Source organism: Chiloscyllium punctatum, chromosome 26, assembly GCF_047496795.1.
Source record: "Chiloscyllium punctatum isolate Juve2018m chromosome 26, sChiPun1.3, whole genome shotgun sequence".
Lineage (NCBI taxonomy): Eukaryota > Metazoa > Chordata > Chondrichthyes > Orectolobiformes > Hemiscylliidae > Chiloscyllium > Chiloscyllium punctatum.
Genome location: NC_092764.1, coordinates 57,692,818 through 57,717,182, shown reverse-complemented (window position 1 = coordinate 57,717,182; position 24,365 = coordinate 57,692,818). Strand labels below are relative to the sequence as shown.

Below are 24,365 nucleotides of genomic sequence, written 5' to 3'. Positions count from 1 at the left end.
GGAAATTGCCTCTGGATGAGGAGTGAGAATGAGGACATAGTTACCCAGCTTAAGTGTTGCTGGAGATCACTATGGGATTAACATCAAGCGAAGCCATAGAAAAATATGGGAAGATAAACCTGTGCACCCAATAGCTTAATGTGGTGGACTGGTTACCATTCTTCAGCCTTTGATTGGTGAAGGAGTATTTCATGTTTCAGTGACTATGCTGATGAACAGCTCTTCAGAATATTTAGCCTGTGCTTTAATGTTCCGAGGAAGAAGGTCACATCCAGTCCCAAAGAAATACAGTAATAAGTTTGAGCTCATGGTGGTGCAGAAAGTATTGAATATGAATATTAAAAATGTAATTAGCTTCAGCTCACTGATACATTTTTGCGACAGTGTGATTTCTTTCTAATCTTCATTATGGAGTTTATTGCTTTCACAATGATGAGTCTGTGCAGCAGGTAATGAATCTCCATAGAAACAAATAAAAATAGCCAGCTCATATATTGTAATTAGCTCGGCAAACTAAATGCATTAATTATATGATGAAAAGGGCAGATAAGCAAGCATCTGTTCATGACTTTATTGTCCTATTAACAATATACAGGTCTAACCTTTGTTGAAAGTGAAGCTTGCTACAAGCATTACCAAAGTAACAGAGCTTTATGTAGTGACACAGCATAAAGCAGATGCCTCATGCCTGCTGTAGTTATCATTTGAAGGCCCTGTCATATTGCAGATACACAAGTGAGTCACTGAATGATTCAGTGATCAGTCAAAATTAAAATAGTCACTCTGTACATGATCTTACTCCTGATCATGCTGAACATAGAGGAGATTCTGGATTTGTGAGTTTTTCTCCTTTTTCTTCCTGTCTTGTTTTTCTGGTTCATACAGGGGTAAAGTTCCACAGCCACAGAAAGCCAGTAGTAACTTGTCTAAAAGGTCATCCACAAAATTTTAATGCAAAACAATGACTGTTCAGCAATGGAAGGCATCACAGTCAAGCCTGTCCCAATCCTAATTATAATATCCATAAGTGCAACTTTTCACAGGGGTCCACATTAGTTAAAAAGAAAACTTAATATCCTGTTTGGTAGTTTTTGCCGCCTAAAAATCTCCTGCATCTGGGGGCAACAGTAATGTCTCCTTTCAGGTGTACAAAGTTAAAATCACACAACACCAGGTTATAGTCCAACAGATTTAATTGGAAGCACACTAGCTTTCGGAGCGACGCTCCTTCATCAGGTGATAGGGGAGGGCTCAATCCTAACACACAGAATTTATAGCAAAAATTTACAGTGTGATGTAACTGAAATTATACATTGGAAAATTGATTGTCTGTTAAGCCTTTCATCTGTTAGAATACAGTAATAGTTTCACTTCTTTCATGTGTAAATCTCAAAACCTTTTTGAGGTTTTGAGGTGTGTGTGTCTGGGTTGGGGGTTGTGAGTGTGAGAAAGTGTATGTGTGTGTGTGTCGTGAGTGCAGAGTGTTTTAAGTCTGTGAGGGGGTGCATGTGTGAGTGTGGGAGTGTGTGTGTCTGTAAGGGTGTGTGTAGGTGTCTGTGTGTGCATCTGTGTGTATGTGTATCCATGTGTATGGGTGTATAGGAGTGCCTGTGTGTGTGTGAGAGTGTGTGTGTGTAGGAGTATCTGTGTGTGTGTATAGTGCAATGGTGGTCACCTGTAATGTGACATGAACCCAAGGTCCCGTTGAGGCCCTCCCCATGGGTACCGAACTTAGCTATCAGCCTCTGCTCGGCCACTTTCACCTTTCAGGTGAGAATGGTCCACTTCAACACAGACCACTGATTAAAACAGAAACCTCTCTGATTTCAGTACATCATTTACTCTGTTAGCAATCAATTTAACTCTTCTTTTGACTTGATGCTGATTTGAAGGGTACATGCTATGAGTTAAAAGTCTGTGAGAAGATTTGTAACTTGGGTGCTCGTTGTTGTGGTTGTGTTCGCCGAGCTGGGAATTTGTGTTGCAGACGTTTTATCCCCTGTCTAGGTGACATCCTCAGTGCTTGGGAGCCTCCTGTGAAGCGCTTCTGTGATGTTTCCTCCAGCATTTATAGTGATTTGTATCTGCCGCTTCTGGTTGTCAGTTCCAGCTGTCCGCTGCAGTGACCCGTATATTGGGTCCAGGTCGATGTGTTTGTTGATAGAATCTGTGGATGAGTGCCATGCCTCTAGGAATTCCCTGGCTGTTCTCTGTTTGGCTTGTCCTATAATAGTAGTGTTGTCCCAGTCGAATTCATGTTGCTTGTCTTCTGCGTGTGTGGCTACTAAGGATAACTGGTCGTGTCGTTTCGTGGCTAGTTGGTGTTCATGGATGCGGATCATTAGCTGTCTTCCTGTTTGTCCTATGTAGTGTTTTGTGCAGTCCTTGCATGGGATTTTGTACACTACATTGGTTTTGCTCATGAGCAAAATCCCATGCAAGGACTGCACAAAACACTACATAGGACAAACAGGAAGACAGCTAACGATCCGCATCCATGAACACCAACTAGCCACGAAACGACACGACCAGCTATCCTTAGTAGCCACACACGCAGATGACAAGCAACATGAACTCGACTGGGACAACACTACTATTATAGGATTAGTGGTGCTGGAAGAGCACAACAGTTCAGGCAGCATCCAAGGAGCTCCTCGGATGCTGCCTGAACTGCTGTGCTCTTCCAGCACCACTAATCCAGAATCTGGTTTCCAGCATCTGCAGTCATTGTTTTTACTACTATTATAGGACAAGCCAAACAGAGAACAGCCAGGGAATTCCTAGAGGCATGGTACTCATCCACAGATTCTATCAACAAACACATCGACCTGAACCCAATATACCGGCCACTGAAGCGGACAGCTGGAACTGACAACCGGAAGCGGCAGATACAAACCACTACAAATGCCGGAGGAAGCATCACAGAAGCACTTCACAGGAGGCTCCAAAGCACTGAGGATGTCACCTAGACAGGGGACGAAACGTCTGCAACACAAATTCCCAGCTTGGCCAATAGAACCACAACATTCTATGAGTTAGTTAGTTTATTTACCCAGTATTTACTTTACCATTATTGAGAAAAGGGTTTCAGCACTTCAAAAATTAAAGTTGTTTTTACAGGAGTGAAGCTGCATATTTTATATGATCTTAACATCATTTTGGTTAAGTAACAACTTAGGCAGGTTCACTTTGAATTTCTTTGAATTTTGGTTCCAGAAATAAATTTCACATCACTTGGGAGTGTCACCCCAACTACAGCATGGAATTTACAGCACATAAAGCAGGCGTTAATGTTTATACAACTCTTCTTTCAGCTTATGCTACCTAAACTTATTAGCATAGCTTTCTATTCATATTCCTCCATGTGCTTTTCCAGTTTCCCCTTCAATATATCTATACTGCTCACTGCAATGATTTCACATTGCCCTTCAATTATTGCATGTGGCAATGTATCCCACATTCTGAACAATTCTAAATAAAAAAGTTTCTTCTGAGTTCCCTGAGCCAATACAATGCTATCTTTTAAAACATAATTTCAATGGTTCAGAGGTCTTTACCAAGACCCTGTAAACTTGTAACATTAGTAAACAGCAGGCAGAATTTGACATCTCCCCAGAGACACTAGAAATATCTATAGTCAGCAAGATTAAATGTTAATAGAGAACTGTTTTCTTAGTGATCAAGTGTTGGCTGGAATCTTAACTAAAAACCAATAGGACTGCAGATGCTGAAAATGATGGTAGGAACCTTGCTGTGTTCTTCTGGATTGTTAAGTCTCGATTATACCATAGGTGGTAATATAAACTGAGTATTCCCAGGGCAACTAAAACATTTCTGACCATTAACAATTTGGTTCTGAATGTACCAGGACCACAGTGGTTAATCTTTCTGTACGTTAACAGCATTCAGTCAATTAGTGTGAAACCCACTTCTTAGGTAACAAGTAACTTCACCACATGGATTCAAAGAAAAAGGATAGTCCTGCAGATTTAGTTTATTTTTAAATTGATGTCTGCAGAGAAAATTTCTTTTCTTTATTTGATGTGTTTGTTTGCATCTTTGCTGAGCAAAATAAATCAATAATTTTGTTGCATTCATTGTCGAGTAGCTCAGAAGTACCACAAGGCTCAATCCATTCTTATGTTTGTACCCTCTTTTGTTCTGAATTACTATTGACCAAGTAAGCATGATATAACATGTGAACAAATTGCTCAATCATGTCCACTGACCTACCATGAAAAATGTGGGAGCGTTGGAATTTGGTTTGAAGCGGTGCTATGACTGAGATTGGACTGTCTTTCCTTAGTTACACTACTGTATTGTTTACAATAAAAATGTAAATGTTTTCAACAAGTTATCTAATTTAACTGTATTGGTTTCAAACTATACAGAAATTCATCAACCAGGTTCCCTTAATATACAATCAAGATCATGGCTGATCTTTGCAACAGCTTCACCTTCCCACACTATTCCCACTAACTGTTGTAAAATCCCCAGATCAAGTTCAAATTCAAGTTTGATATGTTTCCTTTGTTTTCTTTTAAGCCACTTGGAACATCTCAGTTCGGTAAATTCAAACCGAACAGAACAGAAACAAGGGATGTAGAAACAATGTTGTAAGGTGAGGCTGAGGTAAAAGGTCAGCCAAGCTCTTATTGAGTAGTTCAAAGGTACCGAATGGCTCAATCCTTTCTTATGTTTGTATCCTCTTTTGTTCTGAATTGCTGCAGACAAAGTAAATATGGGGCGAAAGTGAGGACTGCAGATGCTGGAGATCAGAGTCTAGATTAGAGTGGTGCTGGAAAGGCACAGTAAGTCAGGAAGCATCCGAGGAGCAGGAAAATCAATGTTTCAGACAAAAGCCTTTCATTTCCCATGTGAACAAATGGTTCAATCATGTACAGTAACTTACAGTATAAATGGGGGTGGTGAATTTAGTTTGAGGTGGTGTTATGACTGAGGTTGGACCGTCTTTCCTCAGTTCCACTCTTTGCAACCCATATTTAAATGTTTTCTGCAAGTTATTTAATTTAATTATATTAGTTTCAAAATGCACAAAAATCTATCAATCAGGTTCCATTAATATATACCAAAATTATTGCTCAGCAAACATGCAAACACACACACACCAGTTAAAGAAATAAAATAAACTTCTTTTCAGAGATCAATTTAAAAATAAAGCCTTTGGCTAAAAGGTTGTTAATCTCAAATCGAAAGGAACAAAATTTGAAATGTTCCAGATACCTTATGATTTGGTGTCCTGATACATGTAAGTGAGACATATTGTTATTAGCGCAATCTTCAGAAGCAGTTAATTCAGGGGATGTTGAGAGGAAGTCCTCCACAAGGTTCTCAGAAGAATTGCTGTATCAATTTTCCAGTGCTCACACTAGACTAGACTAAACTAGAATGTTTTATTTTCTAAAAAGATGGGTAGCATCTTTCTGAGCAGATTACAATCCAAGTGACGTTTACAAACAATGTACAAAAAAAACCCCTCAAAACTCGTGACAACCACATTAACCGCCTCAACCTGTCTACCCCCCTCCCCCACTACAACCTCTCACCCTCACAATGAGCAGCCCTCCAATCCCTCTGCTCCAATCCCAACCTCACCATCAAGCCAGCAGATAAAGGGGGCGCAGTGGTAGTCTGGCGCACTGACCTCTACACCGCTGAAGCCAAACGCCAACTCGAGGACACCTCTTCCTACTGTCCCCTCAACCATGACCCCACCCCCCATCACCAAACCATCATCTTCCAGACCATACAGAACCTCATCACCTCAGGAGATCTCCCACCCACAGCTTCCAACCTCATAGTCCGGGAACCCCGCACTGCCCGGTTCTATCTCCTTCCCAAGATCCACAAGCTCGACCACCCTGGCCGACCCATTGTCTCAGCATGCTCCTGCCCCACTGAATTCATCTCTACCGACCTCAACACTCTCCTATCCCCCCTAGTCCAGGAACTCCCCACATACGTTCGACACACTACCCACGCCCTCCACCTCCTCCAAGACTTCCGTTTCTCTGGCCCCCAAAGCCTCATCTTCACCATGGATATCCAATCTCTCTACACCTCCATCTGCCACGACCAGGGCCTCCAAGCCCTCCGTTTTTTCCTCTCTAGACGTCCCCAACAGTACCCTTCCACCGACACTCTCATTCATTTGGCCGAACTGGTCCTCACCCTTAACAATTTCTCCTTTGAATCCTCCCACTTCCTCCAGACCAAAGGGGTAGCCATGGGCACACGTATGGGCCCCAGCTATGCCTGTCTCTTTGTTGGCTACATAGAGCAGTTGATCTTCCATAATTACACCGGCACCACTCCCCACCTCTTCCTCCGCTACATTGATGACTGCATTGGTGCCACCTCGTGCTCCCGCGAGGAGGTTGAGAAATTCATCAACTTCACCAACACATTCCACCCTGACCTTAAATTTACCTGGACCATCTCTGACACCTCCCTCCCCTTCCTGGACCTCTCCATCTCCATTAATGATGACCGCTTTGACACTGACATTTTTTACAAACCCGCCGACACCCACAGCTACCTGGATTACACCTCTTCCCACCCTACCTCTTGCAAAAATGCCATCCCGTATTCCCAATTCCTCCGCCTCCGCCGTATCTGCTCCCAGGAGGACCAGTTCCACCACAAAACACACCAGATGGCCTCTTCTTTAGAGACTGCAATTTCCTTTCCCACGTGGTTAAAGATGCCCTCCAACGCATCTCGTCCACATCCCGCACCTCCACCCTCAGACCCCACCCCTCCAACCGTAATAAGGACAGAATGCCCCTGGTGCTCACCTTCCACCTTCGCATAAACCAAATCATCCGCTGACATTTCCGCCACCTCCAAACAGACCCCACCACCAGGCATATATTTCCCTCCCCACCCCTTTCCATCTTCCATAAAGACTGTTCCCTCCGTGACTACCTGGTCAGGTCCACGCCCCCCTACAACCCACCCTCCCATCCTGGCACTTTCCCCTGCCACCGCAGGAACTGTAAAACCTGCGCCCACACCTCCTCCCTCACTTCTATCCAAGGCCCTAAAGGAGCCTTCCACATCCATCAAAATTTTACTTGCACATCCACTAATATCATTTATTGTATCTGTTGCTCCCGATGCGGTCTCATCTACATTGGGGAGACTAGGTGCCTCCTAGCAGAGCGCTTTAGGGAACATCTCCGGGACACCTGCACCAATCAACCACACTGCCCCGTGGCCCAACATTTCAACTCTCCCTCCCACTGTGCCGAGGACATGGAGGTCCTGGACCTCCTTCACCGCCGCTCCCTCACCACCAGACGCCTGGAGGAAGAACGCCTCATCTTCCGCCTCAGAACACTTCAACTCCAGGGCATCAATGTGGACTTCAACAGTTTCCCCATTTCCCCTTCCTCCACCTCACCCTAGTTCCAACCTTCCAGCTCAGCACTGTCCCCATGACTTGTCCGGACTTGTCCTACCTGCCTATCTCCTTTTCCACCTATCCACTCCACCCTCTCCTCCCTGACCTATCACCTTCATCCCTTCCCCCACTCACCCATTATACTCTATGCTACTTTCTCTCCACCCTCACCCTCCTCTAGCTTATCTCTCCACGCTTCAGGCTCACTGTCTTTATTCCTGATGAAGGGCTTTTGCCTGAAATGTCGATTTCGAAGCTCCTTGGATGCTGCCTGAACTGCTGTGCTCTTCCAGCATCACTAATCCAGAATCTGGTTTCCAGCATCTGCAGTCATTGTTAAACCCAGACCCGTGACTTCCCTGCAAACAAGCTCAAGCAGTTCCATTGTCGATAAAGTGGTAATTACTTATTAAACTATATAATCTCTTCCAATAAGAGTTTTGAAGGAAGGTCCAAACTGATCTTCGTTAGGGAAAACCAAGTCCACTCAAATGTTTTTACAAACATTTTAATGTCAGTCCTAAACACATATTGACCATATAAGTATCTTTGTCACAGTGGTTACAAAAAACACTCATTGAATGGCAGGACACCCGGAAGCTCAGAGGAACAAAGGGATCTTAGGTGCTTGTCCACAGATCCATGAAGGTAGCAGGGCAGATTAAGATGATAGTTAGTGCATATGAGACACTATTAGTTGAGGCATAGATTATAAGAGCAGGGAGATAATATTGGACTTGCATAGAACTTTGGTTAGGCCACAGCTGGAGTGCTGTCTTGGGTCCCATATAGTAGGAAGACTGTGATTGCACTGGAGGGAGTGCAGAGAAGATTCACCAGGATGTTGTCTGGGTTGAAGCGGCTTAGCTATGAAGAGACACTGGATAATCTCAGGCTGTTTTCTTAACAGCAGAGAAGATTTAAGAGAGGAAATGACGGAGGTGTATAAGATTATGAAGGGCATGGGCATGGCAGATAGAAAGCATTTGATCTTGTGAGTCGGTAACAAAGGGGGAAAATTTTAAGGTGAAAGGCAGGAAGTTTATTGGGGAATTCAGAAAATACAATTTCACCTGAGGGTGATGGGGGCTCTGGAATGAGGGTAGTTGAGGTAGAAAACCTCATAAAAGTACTTGGATGAGAACTTGAAATGTCATAGTGTAGTTTGTGTTGGTGCAGACTCAAAGGGCAAAAGGGCATTTTCTGTACTGTATGATTCTCTGAACGGTTAATAAGAATTTGTAGTCAAATGAAACATAGGTCAGATGAGTGTGAAATGGGCTACAGATTCACTATCATTTCTACAAATGATCAATTTCCCCCTTTAATTTTTTTTAATCAACACTGCAGATATCCAAGCACACCCATTCAAATCTTTCTCATATATTTTCTTTTTCAGGGTTTGACCATTAAACCGCTTGTTAAATGGTTGAAGGTAAAGCGAAGTGATCATCACAAGCCCACACTTAATGAAGAGTTGCATGAACGTGTAGGTGTACAAGATCTGGTCTTTTTCCTTTCTAGAATCTTAAATTTTGTTGCTGCAAATTCAATTTTCCATCCATTAATTTCAAAGTACAGTCTTTTCCTCTATTGTAATAAGCGAATGCTCTCATAGTCACTGATTGTCAAATATCAGTACATACATGTTGCCACATATGGACAGGATTTGGGTTTTCTTATGATCCCAACTGACATTATTATTGGACAAACCAGACCGCAGGCCAAAATCTGGCTTGATAGATTCTTTTTGTAACGGGTGGTCTTTCACTGAAACACAAGATTTGGTTTTAACAATAAATGAAACGTTTATTATGCAGAAGACGAATACACCAAATTATTTGCATCTAACACAAGTTTAAAGATGCAACGCACACTCCCCACCCAATTAAGGATGATGGGTGGGCTCCTGAGGCAGGAGGGCCAATAGAGTGTCATCCAGCACTGAGAGGGCAGTAACCTGCTGAGACAGGTAAAGGAGAGAGGGCAGCTCAAGATGTCTTTTCAATACTTTCAATGTGTATCAGGAAGCATCTCTGTGAAATATTTCATTTGTGTCAGGAGGGGTCCCTACTTGGTGCCTTAATGACCTGATATATTTATTTGTTGCTTGTGGGCGGTTAGCTGTTCCAGCTCAGGCCTTGCCTGTTTGAATGTGGCTCACGTTGGTAGACCAGCATACCTGTCAGAACTGAGAATTCTGGGCCCATCTCCTATCCTGTCCCCACTGATTCAGAAAGGTTTGGCCAGAGGTTACTGATAATCTGCTGAATTAACTGATTTCAGTTTGTCAAGACACAAATACAGTTAAACCACCCAGAGGATAACTCTAAACAGTGTCTTCTAAACAGTTACTCCTCCTGTAACTGATCTGATTATAAATAAATGAGTCAGATATCTGTTGTGGAGTGGACATGAGCGGACAATTATTGAAGGATTTTAAGCATTTTGTTAAATTGGATAACTACTGCTTTAATTTAACAATTTGGCAATTGTTAAGCTATTCCTTTACCAGTAATATTGGCAGTTTAAAGAAGGTATTGAAATGTCAAAAAATAAAGAATTGCAGATGCTGGAAATCTGAAACAAAAACAGAAATTGCTGGAGAAACTCAGCAGGTCTGGCAGCATTCTGAAGCTGGGTCACTGGACTTGAAATATTAACTCTGCTTTCTCTCCACAGATGCTGCTAGACTTACTGAGTTTCTCCAGTAATTTTTGTTTTTGATGGAGATAGATCATCTCTGTAAGTAGTTGACCAGAAAGGAGCTATACAGAATTATATAGAACAGTATAAGTTGTGGAAAACTGTTGCAAGCAAAGAATGGGACAAAGAAAATCAAATGCTGTTGAAAACCTGAACATGGAAACACTCCTAGGTTAAGGTAGAGGTGTGGAGAAAGATAAATCAAGTAAATTTTCAGTTCAGTGATGAATAGAAGTTGTTAGGGAATCAAAGTGAGGTGTGAGGCTCTATATGTGCAAACATTATTGAAGTTGGTAAGGCTAACAGTTCCTGTGACTAGTTGCAGAACCCTGAACATCTATGCTGTGGGAAAGTCCAGATAAATGAATCCAAACAGCCAATTACCTGCATATAGTGGGCATTAGTTGAGTTCCATAAAATAGGCTTTTCCATTTTTGTAGTTAATCCACATGATAAACACAGCCTTCTCCATCACTATTGTTAAACTAAAGTTGCCTTAGTATCCCGGGTTTCTTCAATGTTACTATGTTTCCATTTGTTTACAGTGATTTTACAAAAAGATTTTTTGAAGATAAGATGATTGCTTCTGACTGTAACAGCTATATTCTGCTTTCACAATAATATGTTCTTTGATCAGTCAGCTCAGGAGATATTCATCGTAATTTGTTGTCATTTCTTTATCGAAAGCAAGTCAATTCTTAGGAATCTGACACCACTTTTTGCTTCTTACATTCAAAGGCTTTTGACCACATTCTGGCAGCCGTAGAAGACATTGTAGGTCACCATGGTTACCATTATTGGAGAGACAAGTGAGTTTCAAAATAAACATTTAATTTATCTGAATTTCTATTAAATCAACCCAATAAGGATAGGTAGCTATATAAGTGCTTTCAAAATATTTTACTTATAAGTGATAATTCACGAGAAGTGATTCTTTTGTGGTAACCTCTTGTAGGTCGACAATGTGATAGAACTGCTTTTACCTCAATATTTTCACTGAGCCATCCTTACTTCTCAGAGTTGGATTTTCTATGTAATTATTTTTTCGCTAATATTATCTATACTGTGTGTAGGAAAGAAAATCTATTTCTTAACTTCCAGATGAATGAAACAGATACCATACAGATGCTGGGCTGCAGTAGTTCCTGCAACTAGTGTCAAATCTGTTAATTGTTCACTTAAGAAAAACTTTTAAAAAATAATAGTTCTATATTTTAAAAGACAAACATGACCTTCCTAAGGATCAATTCTTTTTAATACACAACATGTATTTGCTTTAGGTAAAGGCATTTCTTAGAGAAAATACTTCCTTAAACAAAATTTTCATAATTCATCAAATCTTTCACATTGCTTTTGAACTGTCACTGCTGCAATAGAGTGAAACATTGTTGTAACTTAAGGCCTGAGACAATCGTTGTGTAATGCAGAGGCTGATGGAAAGGAACCTGCTGAATATGATTTTGTAAAAGATAGGTTTTCCAGGGCCCAGGAAGTCCTGAAAGAAACAAGGGTGATTCAGGAAAACTGAAAATAGACTGTTTCCCCTTTGTCTGGAAGTTTCCTGGATTGGGGTTGTAAGTGGAGGTATTTAAATCTGTTTCTGTCCACAAGGAAACTCTGAACAGCTACACACTGGATAGCTGGACCCAATAGCTACAGCAGCTGAGGTCTTCCCATGTTAAGAAAGAACACCCATTAATACACCATGGTGTAAACAAACCTTACACTGGTAATTTGTCAAGTGTTGCCAATGACTTCATCTGATGTTGAAGCTATGTTGAAACATATCCAATGCTTTTGGTAGGACGCGGGAACATGGTTGTTGATAAAAAAAAACTTTCAAAGGAAGGAAATGAAGCCAAAAATGTTTCTCAATTTGGGTGAAACTTGCCCTCTCAAATGAGCAAGAAAAATCCCATGATGCTGTTCAGATTAAGGGAGTTCCTCCCACTGACCTGGCCAACATTCATTCCTGAACCATCATCACCAAAACAGACTATCGGGTCATTGCTATTTTTGGGAGTTTGCTGTGTAAAAATTGGCTGTCGTGTCCATGTATTAAAAAGTATGACATCACTTCAATAGTAATTCATTGGCTGTAAAGTGTTTCAGATGTCGTGAGACTATGAAAGGCAGTGTATAAATGCATGCTTTTTTAAAAATCTACATTGTGTGCATGTCTCCAGATGGACTGAACATTTCAACACTAAAGCTCAGGGGGCCAGTTTCCATACCTGCCAGCCAGAATGCAGTATTCGTAAAATCAGAATTAGATTTTATTGTCATGTGTACTCAAGTACAGGACAGAGAAAAGTGCACAAGATTGCCATTCACTGGCATCATCTTACTCACAAAACCATAATTTTCAAAAAAAGTAAATTTTAATAAAGCAGAAATAAAAGAAAAAGAGCCAAAAGGAAAGAAAAAAAATGTAGAGGTCTTAAAGTCCCTCACCTGGAGTCTCTTACAGCAAATCTATTGCCAGGAGGAGTCACGTTTTTGCTGCTGCTGTCATGGCTGCTGTCACCACCTCAGATCGACAGGAGGAGATTTGCCATCTCCCCAATCACCAAGAGGAGTCGCAACCTAGCTACTGCTGATAACACCACCTCTGATTGCCGGGAAGCTGCTGCCATTCTACGCATGAACCGCTCTCACTGCCATGCCGATGCTGCCGAATCCCTGCAAAAGGCCTTAAAGAAAAGCAAAATGAAGAAACAAAAGCGAAAGCAAAAAGAAGAAAGAGAGGAAGAAAAGCCAATGGGAGGGGACAAGCCCTGGGCTCAGCCCTACTACTCCGCCGCCATCTTGGTTTGATAGTTTGCAAACTTTGAAGTGTAGAAAATATGCAAAAACATTGAATTAAGAGCCTAATTCTGTCTATTCCCAACTTTAAATGGTTCGATAAAGGGTGAGTGATTTCCTCTGGCAAAACACTGCAAAGTGACAGGGATAGAATGAAAATCTATTCAGTTTTTCAACCATTCACTTTACATGTAAAAATGACAGTTTTCTTATGATTACCATTAAATATACATGAGGCATTGTATTGGAGATAGAGAGAGCATTGCAATATTTATAATTTAATTCAGATCTATTTGCTTGATAAATTATTACTTTGCCCTTCTAGCTTTTAATTTCTTTGAACTTTAATTATTATTGTAATTACTTGGAACTTTATTACAGCATAGTTATATTGCAAAGTGCAATGTAATACTAGGCATAACTTTAATCAAGAATAGATTGCTTTAAAACAGGAAAGTCAACAAGTCAAGAAATTATTGCTCATATTACATTTGTAGTTAATTTCTTCATCTATTATTTTAACAGGGAAGTGAAATCCATTATTTTAAGTAAATTAACAGATCACTGAAGTGACAGAAAACATGATAATAAATCAATAGTCAGTTGTTCACCACCAATACTAACACAAGGAGACTGTTTTTGGATGCTGTTGCCAAAGAAAAGGAGTGATCAAGCATAATTGTTCGAGGTCATTTGAAGTGACATTGCAGGAGCAGGAAGAGATATCACTTCAAGTGACTCTCTGGCCCATTCGGTAGGTAAGAATGGAACTAGGTATTCCTTTCAGCTCAGGAGGCTTTGGACGAGGTGCCCAGCTGTGCCAGAGTCTGTTGGCTGAGAAGGATGAGGAGCAATAATTTCCCCTTATCACCATCACATGGAGATGACATTTGTGACATTGAGGAGAGCATGATTGTACCATGGCAGGAGTGGAAATCTGATTGGAAGAATTCAAACATGACCTTCCTGGAAAATACTAGGCATCGATTTGTGAGATAACACTATACTCAGAGACTTTAGAGAGAAAAGAGAGTTTGGAGGTGGGACAGCACTTGTAAAGCTGCAGGTCATGGGTTGGTTCTTTGAGTAGATGTGAGATGACACAGATTTAAAAGACAGAGAACAGACCTCAAGGTGAGAGAACTGTTAACAGTGGGTCCCAGAAGGAATTCAGGGAGTCAGCGTTTTATGGGGTCAATGGTGCTGTAAGTGTTCTGATGGGTAAGCTGAGCCTGGGGTGTGTATAAAGAGTAATAGAATTTGGAGAAATTTGCAAATTCAGGTCTTTGACAGAGTTGGAGATGGGTGTGGTTTTGGGGAAGTTTGTAAAATGGGCCAGGGGAAGAAGTTTTAATTGAATGTAGAACAGCAACAGAATATGAAAATAGCAGTGACTTCCTTAAATGGAAGGCCCCTTATTTTGAGACTGTGTCCTGTTGTAGACTCTCTCACAAAAACAAATTCTCACCATGTCCAACCTGTTAAAACCCTTCAGTTTTCATTAAGGCCACCTCTCATTCTTCTAAACTCCATTGAGTATAGACCCAACCTGGTCAACCTGTCTTCAGAAAACAACACCTTCATCACACAAGTCAACCAGTGAATCGTAGAAACATAGAAAATAACTGTAGGAATAGGTCATTCAGGCTTTCAAGCCTGCACAGCCATCCAAGATGATCATGTCTTATCACATGATTCAGTCCCCTGTTCCCACTTTTTCTCCATACTCTTTAATTACTTTCACCCTAAGAACCATATCTGATTCCTTCTTGAAGGTATTCAACGTTTTCACCTCAACCATTTTCCATAGCAGAGAATTCCACAGGCTCACCTGGATGAAGATATTTCTCCTCATCTCAGACCTAACTGGGCTACCTTGTATCCTCAGACTGTGACCCCTGTTTCTAGACTCCTCGGTCATTGAGAATATCCTTCCTGCATTTACTTTATCTGATCTGCTATACTCAATTCAAGTATATCCATTTTAAGTAAGGAGACAAAAAAATATTTGTAGGACTCTCAGTGCAGTCCTATATAGCTGTAGCAAGACTTCTGATTTGCATTCTCCATTCCCCTTGCAATAAACGCCAACATTCCAATTACTTTCTCAATAACTTATTGTTTTGCATGCTGTCTTTTTGTGTTTCATGTATAAGGACATCCAGATGCCTCTGTACCATGGAAATCTGTTGTCTCTCTGCATTTAAATAATATTTTGATTTTCTATTCTCCCCACCACAGTTAACAACCGCATATTTTCCCGTTTTATATTCCATTTGCCTTTTTTGCCTACTTGCTTAATCTATGTGCATTGCTTTGCATGATCCTCACAACTTTCTTTCTTACCTATCATCAGTAAATTTGGCTATAATACAATTGGTGTCTTCATCAGGTTTTTGATACTGATCCTAATTAGTTGGTACTCCAGCAATTACATTCGTTAACCTGAAAGTAACCCATCCATCTCTGTTTCCAGTGTTAAGTTGTTATGATCCTAGCTAATGTTATTACTGGACAAGTCAGATCCCAGACTGAAATCTGACTTAGTCATAGAGTCATAGAGATGTGCAGCACGGAAACAAACCTTTCGATCCAACTCGTCCATGCTGACCAGATATCCCAACCCAATCTAGTTCCATTTGTCCATATCCCTCCAAACCCTTCCTATTCATATACCCATCCAGATGCCTTTTAAATGTTGCAATCATACTAGCTTCTACCTCTGGCATCTCATTCCATACATGTACCACCCTCTGCATGAAAAAGTTGCCCCATAGGTCCCTTTTATATCTTTCCCCTCTCACCCTAAACCTATGTCCTCTAGTTCTGGACCCCTTTCAAGTTTCACAACAAGCCTCCCAATAGGAAGGAGACCAGAATTGCACGCAATATTCCAAAAGTGGCCAAACCAATGTCCTGTACAGTTGCAACATGACCTCCCAACTCCTGTACTCAATACACTGACCAATAAAGGAAAGCGTACCAAACGCCGTCTTCACTATCCTATCTACCTGCGACTCCACTTTCAAGAAGTTATGAACCTGCACTCCAAGATCTCTTTGTTCAGCAGCACTCCCTAGGACCTTATCATGAAGTGTGTAAGTCCTGCTAAGATTTGCTTTCCCAAAATGCAGCACCTTGCATTTATCTAAATTAAACTCCATCTGCCACTTCTCAGTCCATTGACCCATCCGATCAAGATCCCGTTGTAATCTGAGGTAACCTTCTTTGTTGTCCACTACACCTCCAATTTTGGTGTCATCTGCAAACTTACTAACTATAATTTATGCTCGCATCCAAATCATTTATGTAAATGACAAAAGGTAGAGGGCCCAGCACCAATCCTTGTGGCACTCCACTGGTCACAGGCCTCCAATCTGAAAAGCAACCCTCCACCACCACCCTCTGTCTTCTATCTTTGAGCCAGTTCTGTATCCAAATGGCTGGTTCTCCCTGTATTCCATGAGATCTAACCTTGCTAACCAGTCTCCCATGGGGACCTTGTCAAATGCCTTACTGAAGTCCATGTAGATCTCGTCTACTGCTCTGCCCTCGTCAATCCTCTTTGTTACTTCTTCAAAAAACTCAATCAAGTTTGTGAGACATGATTTCGCACGCACAAAGCCATGGTGACTATTCCTATTCAGTCCCTGTCTTTCCAAATACAAGTACATCCTGTCCCTCAGGATTCCCTCCAACAAATTGTCTACCACCGATGTCAGGTTCATTGGTCTATAATTCTCTGTTTGACCTTACCACCCTTTTTAAACAGTGGCACATGTTAGCCAACCTCTAATCTTCTGGCACCTCACCTGTGACTATCGACGATACAAATCTCTCAGCAAGTGGCCCAGCAATCACTTCCTAAGCTTCACACCGAGTTCTAGGGTACACCTGATCAGGTCTTGGGGATTTGTCCACTTTTATATGTTTCAAGACATCCAGCACTTCCTCCTCTGCAATATGCACATTTTTCAAGATGTTAACATCAATTTCCCTACATTCTATATCCTCCGTGTCCTTTTCCACAGTAAATACTGATGCAAAATACTCGTTTAGTATCTCCCCCATCTCTTGTGGCTCCACACAAAGGCCGCCTTGCTGATCTTTGAGGGGCCCTATTCTCTTCCCAGTTACCCTTTAGTCTTTAATGTATTTATAAAAACCCTTTGGATTCTCCTTAATTCTATTTGCCAAAGCTATCTCATGTCCCCTTTTTGCCCTCCTGATTTCCCTCTCAAGTATGATCCTACTGCCTCTACACTCATTCAATCTATCTTGTCTATACCTGAATATGCTTCCTTTTCTTAACCAAACCCTCAATTTTTTTAGTGATCCAGCATTCCCTACACCTACTGGCCTTTCCTTTCACCCCGACAGGAATATACTTTCTCTGGACTCTTGTTATCTCATTTCTGAAGTCTTCCCATTTTCCAGCTGTCCCTTTACCTGTGAACATCTGCCCCCAATCAGCTTTTGAAATTTCTTGATCGATCATTTAGTTTTGTTTTACCAAAGTGGTCTCTCAATGAAACATGAGTACACAATGTGGCATATTTGATTTTAACAATGAAACAGAAGATTATTACACAAAAATAATTAAGATAAAATAGAATGAACCCAGCCATGTACACATAACACACATTTTAAGATTTCAAAACACACAGTAGATATATAATCTCATTTATCACAAAAACACCACTTTCCAGTACTCACACCAGAGCAAATTCCTTTTCCACCAACCCTATAGGAATTAATCTAACTGTAACTTCAACTTCCATTCTTTGAAGTTGATAGCCTTTGCCTGGAGCCTTCACATATTGAGCCTAAACTTTCACAGTTTCAAAATGCCTTCAGGGTTTTAACCAAAATCTTCTCATCTGGAGATTTTATTAAACCTGTTATATCGAAGTGAGCTATTTTTAATAGTTTTAGAACATAGAAACATAGAACATAGAATAGTACAGCACAGAACAGGCCCTTTAGCCCATGATGTTGTGCCGACCATTGATCCTCATGTAAGGTAAACCTAATGTACTAATCCTCAAATTTTTGTGACCATATGCATGTCCAGCAGTCTCTTAAATATCCCCAATGACCTCACTTCCACAACTATTGCTGGCAACGCATTCCATGCTCTCACAACTCTCTGCATATAGAAGCCGCCTCTGACATCCCCTCTATACTTTCCGCCAAACAGCTTAAAACTATGACCCCTCATGTTAACAATTTCTGCCTGGGAAAAAATCTCTGACTATGAACTCTATCTATGCCTCTCATTATCTTGTACACCTCAATTAGGTCCCCTCTTTTCCTTCTTTTCTCCAATAAAAAAAGTCTGAGCCTCTCTTCGTAAGATATGCCATCCATTCCAGGCAGCATCCTGGTAAACCTCCTTTGAACCCTCTCCAAAGCATCCACATCTTTCCTATAATAGGGCGACCAGAACTGGACACAGTATTCCAAGTGCGGTCTAACCAAAGTTTTATAGAGCTGCAACAAGATCTCACGGCTCTTAAACTCAATCCCCCTGTTAATGAAAGCCAAAGTACCATATGCTTTCGTAACAACCCTGTTCACCTGGGTGGCAATTTTAAGGGATCTATGTACCTGCACACCAAGATCCCGCTGTTCCTTCACACTGCCAAGAATCCTGTCTTTAATCCTGTACTCCACTTTCAAGTTCGACTTTCCAAAATGCATCACTTCGCATTTATTCAGGTTGAACTCCATCTGCCACCTCTCAGCCCATCTCTGCATCCTGTCAATGTCATGCTGCAGCCTACAACAGTCCTCTATACTGTCAACAACACCTCCAACCTTTGTGTCATCTGCAAACTTGTTAACCCATCCTTCAATCTCCTAATTCAAGTCATCAATAAAAATTGCAAAGAGTAGAGGCCCAAGAACAGAGCCCTGTGGAACACCACTAACCACTGATTTCCAGGCAGAATACTTCTCTTCCACTACCACTGGCTGTCTTCTGTCGACGAGCCAATTCTGTATCCAGACAGCTAAATTTCCCTGTATCCCATTCCTCCTGACTTTCTGAACGAGCCTACCATGGAGAACCTTATCAAATGTCTTTAAACTGTCTTCTCCCTTTCTCATGAGGGAAAGTTTATGCATCAATCTTTAGCCAAGAATTGATGTTGCTCAAACTGAAGCTAAAAACAAAAAAAAACTTTTTCCAAGCTATGAGCGTTTACCCTCATCAAAAGAAAATAAACAATCCCTGACCTTTTAAAATGGAGTCTAATGCATAACTATTTGTTTTGTTCACTTCTAAAGTTCTTTCAATATAAACATATACCCAGTACTCTCTAGGAAGTCTTTCTCTTACACTGTGTTCAAGACTGGAGGTTGGCAAACGTGGTGTCACTGTTTAAGAAAGGCGGTAAAGACAAGCCAGGGAACTATAGACCGGTGAGCCTGACCTCGGTGGTGGGCAAGTTGTTGGATGAAATCCTGAGGGACAGGATGTACATGTATTTGGAAAGGCAAGGACTGATTAGGGATAGTTCAACATGGCTTTGTGCGTGGGAAATCATGTCTCACAATCTTGATTTAGTTTTTTGAAGAAGTAACAAAGAAGATTAATGAGGGCAGAGCAGTAGATGTGATCTATATGGACTTCAGTAAGGCATTTGACAAGGTTCCCCATGGGAGACTGATCAGCAAGGTTAGATCTCATGGAATACAGGGAGAACTAGCCACTTAGATACAGAACTGGCTCAAAGGTAAAAGACAGAGGGTGGTGGTGGAGGGTTGTTTTTCAGACTGGAGGCCTGTGACCAGTGGAGTGCCACGAGGATCGATGCAGGGTCCTCTACTTTTTGTCATTTACATAAATGATTTGGATGTAAGCATAAGAGGTACAGTTAGTAATTTTGCAGATGACACCAAAATTGGAGGTGTAGAGGACAGTGAAGAGGGTTACCTCAGATTACAACAGGATCTTGACCAAATGGGCCAATAGGCTGAGAAGTGGCAGATGGAGTTTAATTCAGATCTAAATGAGAGGTGCTGCATTTTTGGAAAGCAAATCTTAGCAGGACTTATACACTTAATGGTAATATCCTAGGAAGTGTTGCTGAACAAAGAGACCTTGGAATTCAGGTTCATAGCTCCTTGAAAGTGGAGTCGCAGGGAGATAGGATAGTGAAGAAGGCGTTTGGTATGCTTTCCTTTATTGGTCAGAATATTGAGTACAGGAGTTGGAAAGTCACGTTGCGGCTGTACAGGACATTGGTTAGGCCACTGTTGGAACTTTGCGTGCAATTCTGTTCTCCTTTCTATCAGAAAGATGTTGTGAAACTTGAAAGGATTCAGAAAAGATTTACAAGGATGTTGCCAGGGTTGGAGGATTTGCTCTACAGGGAGAGGCTGAACAGGCTGGGACTGTTTTCCCTGGAGCGTCGGAGGCTGAGGGGTGATTTTATAGAGGTTTACAAAATTATGAGAGGCATGGATAGGATAAATAGACAAAGTCTTTTCCTTGAGGTCGGGTAGTCCAGAACTAGAGGGCATAGGTTTAGGGTGAAAGGGGAAAGATATAAAAGGGGCAACTTTTTCACGCAGAGGTTGGTATGTGTATGGAATGAGCTGCCAGAGGATGTGGTGGAGGCTAGTACGATTGCAACATTTAAGAGACATTTGGATGGGTATATGAATAGGAAGGGTTTGGAGGGATATGGGCCGGATGCTGGCCGGTGGGACTAAATTGGATTGGGATATCTGGTCCACATGGACAGGTTGGACCGAAGGGTCTGTTTCCATGCTATACATCTCTATGACTATATGTATGACTCTATCATGGCTACATAAATGCTTACAGCTTATTAATTGAATCCTTTCAAACACAGAAAACCCATGTGCCACTAGTTCAAATTCAAAATCCAAACTCAAGATCAAATTATGCTAGGGGATTATACATTCCTCGATCTCATTTAAATATTCCATTTTGTTTCATCCTATTAACTTGTATTAGTGGTTATGCATCCCTTGCACGTATTTAATTGTATTTAAATGATATATTGCCCTTTCTATATAATTGTATTAGATAATTATATATTCTTTATCTATTTAAGTACATCAAAGGGCAACATGATTTGATTTAATAGGACTGAACAATATGTAATCGACCGCAGATTACCCTTATTCATGTCCAATAACTGGTTTGAAGACAACCATTTGGCAGAGACCCACCCAGGAGTTTGTGTTAAAAAGAGTAAAAATTAAATAGTGACATCTTGAAAAATCAAAATAAACGGTGATGTTCTATTTAAATTGTACTGCCTCTGCCCCCTTTTGATGCAACATTGTCCACAGAATGAGCAGCAGATGATTGGCATAAGTGTGTGTGTGAAGCTGAGAGTGTGAGTGGCAGGAGAGAGCAGTAAGGAGTGGGATCTGGAGAATGAGCTATACTCCTGAGTGAGCTGCAAGGCAACATCTGGTAGTGCTGATGGTGACAGAATGGAGCTCTTTGTTTCCTCATGCTACACGCTTCAGGTTTTAAATAGAGACCAGCAATGGCAGAGAAAAGGGGCTGGATGGTTAAATGACTGGTTTCAATCTTTGGGTGTTTTTGCACCACAATTGGCAAACATAAGGCTGACAGCACAATACAATTTGTTATATTGAGGGATTTGTACATAACCTTACGGGTTATCAATGAGATGGTGCTGTTACAGTTAAATATGCATCTGACTAATCTATCTGATTCATCCATGTACTGTTTTCCATACAATGCTATAGGGATCGAATCTTTATTTTCTTCTACTTCATAAAATACTAAACAGTTTCAGAAATGTTCAAATCCAGCAGGGAGACTATCTGCTCTTACCTTTCTAATGCATACTGTAGGAAAATGCAACTACTCCATTGGTCTATGAAATAATCAGCTAATTTTATAAATAACTGTGTACAAGTGTGTGTTGCGTTTTGTGAAGGAAAGCATCTGATTATTCAAAAATACTATTCAGCCCTGTTTGGTGTTTGTGAGCATGCAGCAGTCTAATGTATATGCTAACTTAGAGCATGAGGTGGTGCTGTAAAACCTCCCTGCGAATAGTCAGAAGGATTGTGCAGTTTTGTTAACGAAGAAAATTATTTTATTCAGTTTTAATTCATCATTGCTGGATATTATAGTGTTTGCATAATGTTAAATTTTATTTTCCTATTGAGAATGTAGGTGAAACATGATGTGTTGTGCCTTGTATTGTGTTCATGTCACCAGCTGGTTTTTGGTATTCTCAGTCACTAAACTGGGGAAATTTAGATATTTACAGAAGTGCAAAGCTAAAGGTGAAATATAAATTTCTAGTTTCTCATGGTATCTGATTTCAGGTTTTCAGTATGATTAGATGTCAATTCTGGTAGATTAGGTCAGATTTGTAGGGATTGTTAACTCAGTTGGCTAGTTGATCAATGTGGTGCAGATTAAAGCTGAAGGCTTTAATCCTGGCTGTGGTTGTTCAAGGAGACCTGCTTCTCACTTTACTCCATGCTTGTGCAATCATACCCTCAAGCTAGAACTAACCAGTTGAGTCTCTCTATTAGAGAGACATACCTAAAGTCCCTTATGGACAATAGCTCCTTGCATGGATGATTTGTAAATGGGAGTTGGTTTAGTGCAGAGGAGGTTCAGAGTGAGGATTATGCATTTCAATATCATGTCTAAACATGATCACACATTTTCATTTGTCACAACATCTTTATGTTAAAATGGTTAACAAGCTTAAAATTAAAATGTTCTCTGTAAAATCATAAATAAAGGCTTTGATGACCCAAGTTATCATCCTTCTCCCTCTCCCTTACAGACGTATACCAGAAATGCCAGTAACTATTGTTGTCGATGCATTGCCTGTGTTGTTATTAATGTAGAAATTCAAAGTTTGTTGAATTCAGTTTGGTCTGTTATGTTTCTTGTTGTTTAGTATTTTATAAAATAGTCCCTCTGGTATGAGTCTCTATCTCGTATTGGGGGACATGTTGTACATCTCCCTCTCCCACACATTTGCAGCATGATCTTTGTCATCTTCGTCAGTCTCCCAGGACAGGAACTGTGCTGGCCAGGGCTGGGGTGATTTGGTGAGAGCAATGCCAGGACAGTGTTGCCTCTCTTGCCAGCTATCTTCCAGGTACAACTGCCGCTTGCTACCATTGTGTCAGGCCAGTTCCAGTGGACAGCAATGTATGGGTCCTCCACTGTTAATGTAGCCTCTTTTACCATTGTTTCACTGTAAAGTCATTAGGTTACGAGGACCAAAATCTCATTGAGCCCTGAGAGATTCATTATAACATTGTCTAACGCCCAATGCCAACCTGCCAGCATGTGGCCTCTTCCTGTCCCACACTTCTACCTGAGGACTCCTCAGGGAGCCTCTACCAGAGTGGCTGCCCACCCCTGGCCATATTATAACCACCCTGAGGCGTGACCCAGACCGCCACTGCACTTGGGACACACCCAGACAAGACAGAGGACTCCCCACCCACTCCTCACTCCCAAACCATTACTATCCCCTCCAATGACTGAGCTCAATGGCCATCTCCCATCCTCCCACAAGGAGGCCTTTGGAATGCTGGAGCTGAGTACAGCAACCCAGCGGAATAACACAGAACCACTAGAGTCTGTCTGGATGAGAGACGGCCATTTACACACGCCATTTAAAGTACAGGACACCCTGTTTTTCAAAATAAGACCATAAGACGTAGGAGTGGAAGTAAGGCCATTCGGCCCATCGAGTCCACTCTGCCATTCAATCATGGCTGTTGGGCATTTCAACTCCATATACCTGCACTCTCCCTGTTGCCTGCATTTCCTTGCTAGATCAAGAATTTATCAATCTCTGCCTTGAAGACATTTAACGTCCCAGCCTCCACTGCACACTGTGGCAACGAATTCCACAGGCCCACCACTCTCTGGCTGAAGAAATGTCTCCTCATTTCCGTTCTAAATTGACCCTCTCTAATTCTAAGGCTGTGCCCACGTGTCCTAGTATCCCTACTTAATGGAAACAAATTCCCAGCATCCACCCTTTCTAAGCATGCATTATCTTGTAAGTTTCTATAAGATCTCCCCTCAACCTTCTAAACTCTAATGAATACAATCCCAGAATCCTCAGCCATTCATCATATGTTAGGCCTACCATTCCAGGGATCATCCATGTGAATCTTCGCTGGACATGCTCCAGTGCCAGTATGTCCTTCCTGAGGTGTGGGGTCCAAAATTGGACACAGTATTCTAAATGGAGCCTAACCAGAATTTATAAAGTCTCAGTAGCACATTGCTGCTTTTACATTCCAACCCTCTTGAGATAAATGACAACATTACCCTTGCTCTCTTAACCACAGACTCAACCTGCAAGTCAATCTTTAGAGAATCCTGGACTAGCGTGCCCAGATTCCTTTGTACCTTGACTTT

The 24,365-nt window shown here is 41.3% G+C and overlaps 1 protein-coding gene across 2 annotated transcripts in view; it reads left to right on the top strand.

The window, feature by feature from the left end:
* The window catches only part of slc9a5 (solute carrier family 9 member A5), a 279,958-nt gene that overhangs the window by 177,528 nt on the left and 78,065 nt on the right, over positions 1–24,365 (top strand). For both annotated transcript variants that reach the window (XM_072547483.1, XM_072547485.1), the window contains exons 8-9: positions 8,826–8,915; positions 10,871–10,941. In XM_072547483.1, the coding sequence (XP_072403584.1) occupies positions 8,826–8,915; positions 10,871–10,941 (161 nt within the window). The remainder of the gene's footprint in view (positions 1–8,825; positions 8,916–10,870; positions 10,942–24,365) is intronic.